Source organism: Salmo salar, chromosome ssa19, assembly GCF_905237065.1.
Source record: "Salmo salar chromosome ssa19, Ssal_v3.1, whole genome shotgun sequence".
NCBI classification, from domain to species: Eukaryota; Metazoa; Chordata; class Actinopteri; order Salmoniformes; family Salmonidae; genus Salmo; species Salmo salar.
Genome location: NC_059460.1, coordinates 57,745,146 through 57,757,043, shown reverse-complemented (window position 1 = coordinate 57,757,043; position 11,898 = coordinate 57,745,146). Strand labels below are relative to the sequence as shown.

The following is an 11,898-nucleotide window of genomic DNA, read 5'->3' as shown; positions in this document are numbered from 1 at the left end:
AGAATATTGATACAATTGTCCCAGATACAGGAATGCAGTGGCTTCTGATGCACTGCCTGTCCCCCTATCTCCCCAACAATGGAGAGCAAGAGATGTTCTACTCTGGGTAACAAGAGTGTTGTGCCCTCACAATTAACCAATGTAGTACCTTGACAAAATGTTACTGTACATTTGTTTTACTTAACTATCAGACAATTTGCATAATTAATGCTGCCTCCATGTGTAAGAGTGTAACAGACATGGCAGACCAGTTGGAGGTTTGGAGCATGTTGGAGCCACAGAAAAGAGAGTAAGTTGCAGAAAACGTTAGTGTAGTTTATTTATAGTGAAACAATAAGCACTCATACAGTAGCTCTATAATCTTATCTTGGTCTCCTTAATCTATGTGAATGAGTTGCTTTTAACACAGGTTATATAGACCTCATCTTAGCATTTCCCACTAAGATCTATTTGTCTTTATCCCATTCTCTCTCAACTGTCTCACAGAAGTGTCAGGTCAGTTGTTCTACTGCTTGAGTACTGGCACCTCTTATAGTGGTGTTTATATTGGCTCCAAATATAAAGAGTATGAGTACTGGCTCCTATTTCAATCCACTTCAAGCACTAAGTGTGGCTGCTTTCTCACCCCACAACCATGTCTACTCATCCAACCAATTATTCCTCCTGTCCCCCCTTGTTCTCTCTCTCTTTCTCCTCCTTGCTCTCCAATAACATGTATGTGTACGCTAAATATCAAAGTGGACATGCAGACCTCTTCTGAAAATAATTGAATTTCAGTGAGATCTTTAAAATTCTGCCTCAAGCCTTCTCTTCCAGCTGTCTGCTGAACTCCCTCTGCATCGTTATCATTGAGATCACGATGTTCCTCTGTAACTCAGGTAGAACCACCATCAGGATTCTCTCTGCTTCAACTATGGCCTCTTCTTCATAGTTCTCCCTCATCTCCTGCCTGTTTCTCTCTTCCCATTCTCTGAATTTCCTCTATTCTATCAGTTCCTCTCCATAGCTCCCTCTATAGCGCTCTTTTCCTCAAACAACATCTATTTATTTTCCTTTTAAACATCTTTATTTTATGACAAAAACATTATTTCTGGTCATTTCTATGTATTCCTTCTATCTTTGATCCAAGGTCAATAATGCAGAGTTGCAAGTGCTGTCCACCAAGTTGCAACTCTTGGACTGCGCAACTCCTGATATTATTCTTGCTAGGCCTAGATAGACAAACTTATGGTGTGGGCAATTTTATCCATTCACACATTTATTCTACTTTGCAAAACAACTGTGTCATGTTACAATATAATAGTAAAGTAAAAACATTTTTAAGCTCTAACCTAAATGAGTATGAGATGTTTGTAAAGGATAAATACAATATTACAGTCATGTTGATGAAGTGAGGAACTGTTATTTTATAAATGATAATAAAATGCAATACTGAAACAAATGCCTTTCCATGGAGTCCATTATTATGTCATAGTAGCCAATCATGTTATTCTTTGAGGAATATTCTGACTGGCACAGATTTCATACGGTTAGATACCAAAGAAAGGGTTCATGTGTTGTTTTGTTTTTTAGGGGGGTGGAAGATCATATTTCATAGCTTGGATTCCTGATCGAGTGATGGATTGGCAGGGTTTGGGAGCCTCAGCTCTGTGGGCAAGCCCCGTCTCCAGACCCAGCAGTCTACGCAGCCGTGTGATCTCCTGCTTGTACCTGTAGAGAGGGACAATGCTCATCTAAACACCCTTTACTCAGACTCTAGTAATCTATCCTTAAATCCAGATGTCAGTACCCTGCCACTTTGTTAAGTAGTGCACTTAATGAACTCAGTAGCTATGGGAGAATATGTCAGGTACATCTATGAGATCTGAGTATCAAAACGGAATAGACAATACAGACATCAAGTCTCTATGAATTGCTATGTCCTTTTAGTAACTAGACAGCTCCAAAAATGGGTGTTGTTACCTGCCCAGGTGCTTGTCAACATACTCCTGCAGCTCTAACAGCTGCTCCTCGGCAACTGTAGCCCTGGTGATGAGCTGGGCACGCTCCTTCTCATGGCCCTCCTGTTTGGACAACAGGAATGTTTCCATTTCAACTTAACTCAGGTCATAGAAACAGATAATTCTGTTGTAGAGTTATAACAATTTGATTCTTAGAAGAGAAGTTAATATGGGAGGGTTAAGCAGTGGACTCATATCTGTGATTTGTGTAAGTAGAGGGGTATGTTATTACCTGAGTAGAGTTGGTGATCTCCCGTAGCTGTTTCCTAATGTCAGTCCAGGCCTCTTCAGATATCTGCCCTGATTTTCCAGAACTGTACAAGGTTAGAGAATTATTGATGGTCTACTTCATTCATACATTTGATTATTATTTTATGTCATTTTGAAAGATATTACTAACTCCTGAAAGTTGACTGTTTGAATAGGTCTAGTGACGACAGCCACCTAAAAAAAGGTACAAATCAATGAATGATCAAGAGCCATTTCAAAATTTGACTGAGCAACAACAACAATGAAACAGCAACAAACCCTATATTTAGGAACGTGACAAAAGACAAAACACAGACAAAAACAATGAGTAAACACATAATAAACAAACAATAAATGCAGACAAAACACTGGATAACACAGACAAAACACAATAAACATGGTCTAGAATACTCAGTGTAAAATTAGTCTTGTCTGTATAACTACAGGCTTCTGAGCCTCTCGGAGCTGGCCCTCCAGCCTGGCCTTGTCCTGGCGTAGGAGCTGGAGCTCCCTTTCTGTCTCTCCACTCAGCTCACTGGGCTCCAGGCTGAAGTGGGCCTCAGGGGGGCCGGGGTCCAAGCCACTCTCTGGCTGGGACAGGACCTGTTCCCTCTGCACCCTGACACATATACAGAGGAAAGAGTGCTGGCTGAAGGTGTTTGGAATTGTGAAGTTATAGTCATTTGTTGGCTATTAGTTTCTAGATTGCGGAAGTGGGACCAGTTTATGAAGAGTGATAGTGTGAAAAAATGATAGAGGAGATAGAAAGTCAAGGGAAAGACAAGGTAATAGAGAACGGAGTGGCTGTCTGACCGGATTCTCTGGACGCCTCCGATAGCTAAACAACCATACCTTTTGCGCATGTGCTAGTTCGGCTGCCAAGAGGTGAAACAGGCTACTCTGGCGAATTGCAATGATGTGCTGTATATCAAATTTTTGGGTGTTGCATGATCATTGAGAAGCGAATTAACAGGTATTTTGCCCCATTGCAATGTGTAGACAGAGCGGGGCTACATGTTGCATGTGATGTTGTCATATAGGCTAAATGTGTTTGGTTTCACATTTAGGATAAGGATATTGCAAAACATTATGTCTGCATCCAGCTTATGCTTGTGCTACTGCAATATTCTTAGTTAAGATGATGCTTTTTTATTATCACTGGTGGATGTGTTGTCTCACAACTTTACCCATACACTCTGTCCACAAGCATTCTGTTGAACGCAGAACGAGGGAGAGATCATTTTGTTGTTTTGGAAAGTTTTGAAAGTCTATTGAAAAAGTTACTAGCTATCTACCTTTTGAGTTTGGTGGCCGCAAAGCAGTTGGCATCAATTGCTGGGACCACTACTATCTATCTGTCCAGATATGCTGCCGACCAAGACCGGGTCTGAGGAGCTGCTTGGCGTAGCAGCTAATCTAGTTGCTAGCTAGATACCTATCAGGCTAGTGGAGTTTTCTTGAGGGCTTGAACGCAGCCCGACTGGGACCTCTGATTGTCCCGGGCTGGTGGCTGTCTGGATCCCTGCTGTTTGTTGTTGTTGTTTCCTATCTTCCCTGCAACCTGCCCTGTCTGGAACTGCGAGGAATAACAACGAAACCTATGTTGCTACATTGACAAAGACCAAAGCTGGCGGGAGTACCATTGAGGACACTAAAGCTGTACTGGACACCCATTGGATGCAGTGATCACAATATAGTGGCTATATCCAGGAAAGCCAAAGCGCCAAAAGCTTGGCCTAAAATAGTGAATAAGAAACCAAACAAAATATTTATGTAGAATATGTAAAAAATATTTGTTATTCTGTGATTAATAAAGAGCACCAGACACTGCACTTGATGAATTTGTGAAATTACTTCTTCCAATTATTGATAAACATGCACCTGTAAGAAACTGACTGTTAGAACTGTTAATGCTCCATGGATTGATGAAAATCTGTATGGTTGAAAGATGGAGCAAAAGGAGTGGCAAATAAGTCTGTCTGCACATCTGACTTACTGCAATTTGAGAAATGATGTGACTAAACTCAACAAAAAGAAGAAGAAAATGTATTATGAAGCCAAGATCAATGATATAAAGAATGATGGAGAAAAAAACATGAGTACTTTAAATGAAATTATGGTCAGAAAGACAAATTCAATTCCATCTTTCATCGAATCAGATGGCTTATTCATCACAAAACCATTTGATGTTGCCAATTATTTGAATGATTACTTCATTGGCAAAGTGGGAAAACTTAGGCAGGAAATGCCAACAATGAAGTTAGTTACTTTAAGGAGCAGTTCTCTCTCTGAGGGTCTAACCCCAAGAAGTTCTGGAAAACGGTTAAAGACCTGGAGAATAAACCCTCCTCCTCACAGATGCCCATGTCCCTTAATGTGGTTGTTACTGACAAGAAGCACATGGCTAAGCTCTTTAAATCAACACTTCATTAAGTCAGGATTCCTATTTGACTCAGCCATGCATTTACATTTACATTTAAGTCATTTAGCAGACGCTCTTATCCAGAGCGACTTACAAATTGGTGCATTCACCTTATGATATCCAGTGGAACAACCACTTTACAATAGTGCATCTAAATCTTTTTAAAGAGGTGGGGTTTCAGGTGTCTCCGGAAGGTGGTGATTGACTCCGCTGTCCTGGCGTCGTGAGGAAGCTTGTTCCACCATAGGGGTGCCCGTCCAACATTTCCTCATCTCCCACACCTTCTAATGCGACTAGCCCCGATGCTCCTCCCTCTTTTTCCCCTGCCCCACTACAAAGTTTCTCCCTGCAGGCGGACACTGAGTCCGGGGTGCTAAAGGAGCTACTTAAACTTGACCCCCAAAAAAACATCTGGGTCAGATGGTTTAGACCCTTTCTTCTTTAAGGTTTCTTCCACTATAAATCGCCAAGCCTGTCTCTCCTCTCTGGGGAGGTTCCCATTGCTTGGAAGGTAGCCACGGTTAGTCCTTTATTTAAAGGGGGAGACCAAGCTGATCCTAACTGTTATAGGCCTATTTCTATTTTGCCCTGTTTATCAAAAGTGTTGGAAAAACTTGTCAATCAACTGACTGGCTTCCTTGATGTCTATAGTATTCTCTCTGGTATGCAATCTGGTTTCCGCTCAGGTTATGGATGTGTCACTGCAATCTTAAAAGTTCCTCAATGATGTCACTGTTGCCCTTGATTCTAAGCAATGTTGTGCTGCTATTTTTATTTACTTGGCCAAAGCTTTTGATACGGTAGACCATTTCATTCTTGTGGGCTGGCTAAGGAGTGGTGGTGTCTCTGAGGGATCTTTGGCCTGGTTTGCTAACTACCTCTCTCAAAGAGTGCAGTGTATAAAGTCAGAAAATCTGCTGTCTCAGCCACTGCCTGTCACCAAGGGTGTACCCCAAGGCTCGATCCTAGGCCCCACGCTCTTCTCAATTTACATCAACAACATAGCTCAGGCAGTAGGAAGCTCTCTCATCCATTTATATGCAGATGGTACAGTCTTATACTCAACTGGCCCCTCCCCGGTTGTGTGTTAAACGCTCTACAACAAAGCTTTCTTAGTATCCAACAAGCTTTCTCTGCCCTTGACCTTGTTCTGAACACCTCCAAAACAAAGGTCATGGTTTGGTAAGAAGAATGCCCCTCTCCCCACAGGTGTGATTACGACCTCTGAGGGTTTAGAGCTTGAGGTAGACACCGCATACAAGTACTTGGGAGTATGGCTAGACGGCGCACTGTCCTTTCAGCACATATCAAAGCTGCAGGCTAGAGTAAAATCTAGACTTGGTTTCCTCTATCATAATCGCTCCTCTTTCACCCCAGTTGCCAAACTAACCCTGATTCAGATGACCATCCTACCCATGCTAGATTATGGAGATGTAATTTATAGATAGGCAAGTAAGGGTGCTCTCGAGCGGCTAGATATTCTTTACCATTCGGCTATCAGATTTGCCACCAATGCTCCTTTTAGGACACATCACTATACTCCTCTGTAAACTGGTCATCTCTGTATACCCGTCGCAAGACCCACTGGTTGATGCTTATTTATAAAACCCACTTAGGCCTCACTCCTCCCTATCTGAGATATCTACTGCAGCTCTCATCCTCAACATACAACACCCATTCTGCCAGTCACATTCTGTTAAAGGTCCCCAAAGCACACACATCCCTGGATCGCTCGTCTTTTCAGTTTGCTGCAGCTAGCGACTGGAATGAGCTGCAACAAACACTCAAACTGGACAGTTTTATCTCAAACTCTTCATTCAAAGACTCAATCATGGACACTCTTACTGACAATTGTGGCTGCTTTGCTTGATGTATTGTTGCCTCTACCTTCTTGCCCTTTGTGCTATTGTCTGTGCCCAACAATGATTGTACCCTGTTTTGTTCTGCTACCATGTTGTGCTTCTACCATGTTGTTGTCATGTTGTGTTGCTACCATGCTGTGTTGTCATGTGTTGCTGCCATGCTGTGTTGTCGTCTTAGGTCTCTCTTTATGTAGTGTTGTCTCTCATGTCATGATGTGTGTTTTGTCCTATATTTTTATTTTATTTATTTTTATTCCCAGACCCCATCCCCGCAGGAGGCCTTTTGTTAGGCCGTCATTGTAAAACATGATTTGTTCTTAACTGACTTGCCTAGTTAAATAAAGGTTAAATAAAAAAATTACAAACCTCCTGGCATTGACAACTTAGATGGAAAGCTACTGAGGATGGTAGCTGACTATAGCCACTCCTATCTGTCACATCTTTAATCTGAGCCTAGAGGAAAGTCTTTGTCCTCAGGCCTGGAGGGAAGGCAAAGTCATTCTGCTACCCAAGAGTGGTAAAGCAGCCTTCTAACAGCAGACCTATCAGCTTGCTGCAAGCTCTTAGCAAACTGTTGGAAAAAATGGTGTTTGACCAAATACAATGCTAAATACAATGCTATTTCTCTGTAAATTAACAGACTTTCAGCATGCTTATAGAGAAAGGCACTCAACATGTACTGCACTGACACAAATTACTGATTGTTTAAAAGACATTGATAATAAGAAGATTGTGGTAGCTGTACTGTTAGATTTCAGTGCAGCCTTTGATATTATTGACCATTATCCTGTTGTTGAGAAAACATAAATTTTCTGGCTTTTCAACCTCTGCCATATCATGGATTCAGATCTATCTAACATAACTCCAATGTCAAACATTTAAAGTGTGGTGTACCGCAGGGCATTTCTCTAAGCCCTTTATTCTTTTCTATTTTTACCCATAGAGCCCCACAGTGGAGGTGTCATAATACCCATAAAACCTAGCTGTCAAACAGGGAAATGGTTCCAATCATTTTTTTCACATAAGTTTTTCCCATAAGGGAATTAAAAAACACAAAAAATAAGGGCTGTGTTTTGTGTAGGCTTTCTCTGGCATGACGTTTGGATAACCATGTAAATCTCTCTCGGACGAGGTGACTTTTAATAATATATTCGTCTGAATCTGGTAATGAATGGTGTGGCTGTTGAACAAGTTGAGGAGACTAAATTACTTGGTGTTACCTTAGATTGTAAACTGTCATGGTCAAAACAACAACGCTTCTCCCCCATGTGGCCTACTTGTTGTGTGTATGTACTGACGTATGTGTAACTGATAGATATACACACACACACATACACACACACACAGACACACACAGTACATGTTCAAATGTATGTCAATTGTAAAGTCTTTTGTCTGTAACGTATTTTTCGTTATGTGTCGGACCCCAGTAAGACTAGCTGTCACCATTGGCGTCGGCTAATGGGGATCCTAATAAATCAAATCAAACAACAGACAGAGAAGGTTGTAGCTACACACGCAAAAAAACAATTTTGGGGGGGGGATGCTCGTTCAAATCGCCGCAGGGCTTTGTTTCAGCTTTTTAGAAATGTGTGCATTAAAAAAAAAACATGCACAGAACGTGATAGGGTTGTTTAGCTCTGGGGAAGAGGCGTCCTGGGGGGCGGGAGTGGAACAGGGTGGTTAGATCCGGTCACGCAGCCTCGGCCAATAGAGAACGACTACGGAGAGATGGGTTGGGGGTCAAGTTTCCTAATAACGCACACAAACCTAACCAAGGATGACAGGACCATCCATGTGGTATACACATTGAGTAAATCACAGAAATACAACATGGAGGGCATGAGAGGGGCTAACCTGTATGCAATAAGCAGGGCTTGGTGGCTCTTAGTGAGCCTCTGCAGTCTCTTCTTGTAGGAGCGTGCGGCAGAGGCTAGCTGCTCCTCTCTAGCCCTGTAGGAGGAGCGCACCTCTTGGAGCATGCTGTCCACGAAGCCCCTCATCTTCACCCTCTCTGGGGGGCCCTTCACCCCCCTCCCCTCCGCCAGACCATCCACATACTCCTGGAGACAAGAGGCAAAGACCAAAATAGATTCCACAGTATGGGTGGTGTGGGTTCACTTTGATAACTGTGGTGTGGTAGGAGTTGGGGACTAGTGGTAGTGGGTTAGGAAGGACGTGGGGTAGGAAAATGGGGATCTTTCTGTCTGTATATGTCTAGGCTGCGAATCCCGGCATCTGTTTGACTGTGCATAATGTATGTGTAGCCTACCTGTGTGCATGCATATGTCTTAGTGTGTACTCACAGCTAGGTCCTGTAGGTAGCGCCCCAGTCTGGCACGGTACTCCTCATTCAGTTCCTTCACCTGCATTTGTAGCTTAGAGTTCTCTTCCTCCACCTCCTTCAGCTGGCTCTGAGAGCTCAACATGGCCTGAATAGGAACACACACACACAAAATAAATTCACATTTTTACAGGCCATCAAGTTGCATATTCGGATTGATAGCAAATCCAAAGACAATTATGGTATAAAATGATCATTTGGGTAGACCAGACACATGTGATGCGCTCTTTCGTACCGCACTCTGTTCGGCTAGTTTCTGCTGGGTATCGCGGATGGATCTCTTGTTCTCTTGTTGCTCCTTGCCCATCGCCACCCTGAAGACCCATCATAGGAGAAGTAAAAACATGTCAGAGACCACATCACAAAAAAGATTCCCAAATTGTAGCGTCGACCACAGTGAAACAGAAATCAAACAGAAGACCACAAAGCAGACGTGGGCTACAGTGGCTAACGTGAACAACCTGAGACAAGTTAGACCAGTTGATGACTGAAAAATGAAGGATAATGACAAGATGCCTTGTTTCCTCAATCACTACTGTTTATAGTAGCCAGAGAGGCTATTGCAGGTCCAGGGCTTTGATGTAAAGACATGTGAGACTAGACTAGTGTCTCTCTACTCACACTTTCTCCCCCAGTCTGTGCTGCTGCTCTTCATAGCTCTTCTTCATCTGCTCCAGCATGTCTTTGATCACATCCTGGTTCCCAAGCAGCTATGTCAAACATCGAAAAAAAAAAGGATGTGAATATTGACTCGGGGGTGGAGCCAGGGTGGAGCCAGCGGGCTGCAAGATATCTCCTCACAATCACCACTCCCCTCACCTCTCCCTGCCATCTGCCACAATATATAGAGAGTTGGGCCAATGCGGTTTCTGTCAATGTTCCGAGAGTGACACTTTCTCCGCCATAGCTGTTGCTAAGTGATCATTGACGCTTCTGTGTTGTGTTGTTAATTTTTGATAGTTTTCGAAACCTATGAAGATGTCCAGTGAAAGCAGATCTGTTGACACCACAACACAGTACAGACTTAGATACACATTATTCCAAATGCTAATCAATAAAAACGTCTGTTCAATTCGCTGCTCTGTTTTGCTTGTTTACAGCTGGTCATTTCATAGGGATTGTCAGAGGCGCTTTCGCATTGTTACATCAACATTTCGAGAATAAAGGCACTAACATGGCAGCTGTTTTAAAACCGGGCCAGACTCTCTATATATTATGGCTCTGTTGACTATTTATGATAAACTGACCAGATGTGAAACTGTTAGGCACTATTCCGTTTTCACTTACATAATAACATACTTGCACTCAGTTCCATAGCTATTAGGTTCAAAGTATTACTGACATTCATACATGACTTGTTGTGTTCAGAGATATACTCACACTCTTCTCCATAGATGTACGTTCTTGGTCCAACATAGCCAGGTCCTCTGGCTGTAATAAGAGAAGAACAAGTTTGAGCAATGAGGAAGTTATATAGCCACATTGGTATTAGACCAGAAGTTATTAGATTATTTTTGTTGTGCCTTATAGGAAATGTATTTTGACAAATTTCTGTGAGTGGTAATTGTCATTGTGGAAATGAACCAAAGCTCCCTCTCACCATTATTCTATTGTGAGACATACGGCTGACCAGCGCCCGTACCCTGTCCAGCTCCTGAGCAGTCTGCCCATAGACACCACCCTCTGTAGAGGCCCTAACACGCTGCTGCTGTTCCTCTGTCTGCCTGAAGAGGGCATCACGAGCCTGGGCCAGCCCAAGCAGCTCAGCGCTCAGCTCATCATTCTGGACCACCTCCCTATCGTGGGCCTCAGTCAGAGCCAGGTAGTTCCTCTTCAGGGTCACGTATTCCTCTGTGAGGTCACTTCCTGTCCTCTCTGCCACCTGTAGGCGGGCGGTGACAGACTGGAGCTCCCTGCAGAGCCTGTCCCTCTCCATCTCCAACTCCACCACCACCCCTTCCTGGGATAGGATCTGAGGAGGGAAGGGTGAGGTGGGTGAGATACTAGAGTACTATCTGTGCATCAGGGTTGGGATCATTTCTATTAAGGTGAGTAATGACTATGTAGGGCCCAGGTGGGTAAAGTAGGGCCCAGAGGTCTGCAATGACTATGTAATACATATTAATTTGAGCATCACCTTTATTTTCAGGTCAAAAATGTCCTTTTCATACTGCTCTCTCACTTTGTTGGTCTGTATATGTAGCTCGACAAGCTCCCTGGATATCTGACGGATAAAGGGATATAAAAGGCTAAATATTTCAGTTAACAAAAAGACAAGAGGTCTGTCTACATCCTACATAAGTGATTGATAGATATCCAAATACAATGTAGTCTCATATATCCTACCTTCAGTTTCTCCTCTTCGCTTGAGACCAGTTTGGAAGAGAGGTCAGTCTTGGAGCCTGCAAGATAGCCCAACCTGCTCTCAAGGTAGCTCAGTTTGGTAAAGTGGCTTTCATTTTTGTCACGGAGCTGGACCTACATTGGTTGTATAATATATATATATAATTTTTTTTAAACAATGAAGACTTTGTTTTATACATTTTTCAGGAACACAAGCCATAGGCCTACTGAAGATATTAAAGCTTGATGCAACTATAAGGGTAACCTTGAAAGTTCATGTTTAAAGTTTGACCAAAATAGGACAGTTTAAAATGATTGTCAAAGTAAATAACTTACATTTTCATCTGTCAAACAACGAATTTTGTCCTGTAGTTCATTTAAAGACGAACGGTTGTCCCTTAAGTCCATGTTTCTAATGCCAAACAAAGTAATTATCCCAAGTTCCTGAGTTAGGAGAAAGTTTCTTGTATCTACAACATTGATTGTTGCTATGGACCCTAAACTTGCCCCTGGCCAAAATAGACCAAATTAAAAACTGTTTTTCGACGAATAGGAGCTATATTTATGAAATGTAATGGATCGTATGTATTTGTTAATGTTTTAGATGTTTTAATTTTGTCTCAAATAGTTCAAGCTCACAGCCTTCTGAGAAAGTCTGAGCACGAGCCGGGTCTCACG

General features: G+C 42.5%; 1 protein-coding gene across 1 annotated transcript; it reads right to left on the bottom strand.

The window, feature by feature from the left end:
- Positions 1-310: 310 nt before the first annotated feature.
- On the bottom strand, positions 311-11,892 carry ccdc78 (coiled-coil domain containing 78). Its single transcript, XM_014158890.2, has 14 exons — positions 11,557-11,892; positions 11,224-11,355; positions 11,015-11,101; positions 10,478-10,849; positions 10,258-10,308; positions 9,499-9,587; positions 9,113-9,191; positions 8,840-8,965; positions 8,391-8,596; positions 2,694-2,868; positions 2,401-2,444; positions 2,233-2,314; positions 1,963-2,063; positions 311-1,710 (listed from the first exon to the last, which is right to left on the bottom strand). The coding sequence occupies exons 1-14, from the start codon at positions 11,626-11,628 to the stop codon at positions 1,569-1,571; spliced, it is 1,758 nt and encodes a 585-aa protein (XP_014014365.1). The 5' UTR covers positions 11,629-11,892; the 3' UTR covers positions 311-1,568.
- Positions 11,893-11,898: the final 6 nt, after the last annotated feature.

Bases quoted from the DNA above. Each gene is read 5' to 3' on its own strand.
- ccdc78 (XM_014158890.2), bottom strand. From the start codon at position 11,628: ATGGACTTAAGGGACAACCGTTCGTCTTTAAATGAACTACAGGACAAA. The intron at 9,192-9,498 runs GTGAGTAGAGAG...ATGGGTCTTCAG, and splicing joins CACAGACTGGGGGAGAAAGT to GGTGGCGATGGGCAAGGAGC. The intron at 2,064-2,232 runs GTAATAACATAC...TTGTCCAAACAG, and splicing joins AGATCACCAACTCTACTCAG to GAGGGCCATGAGAAGGAGCG.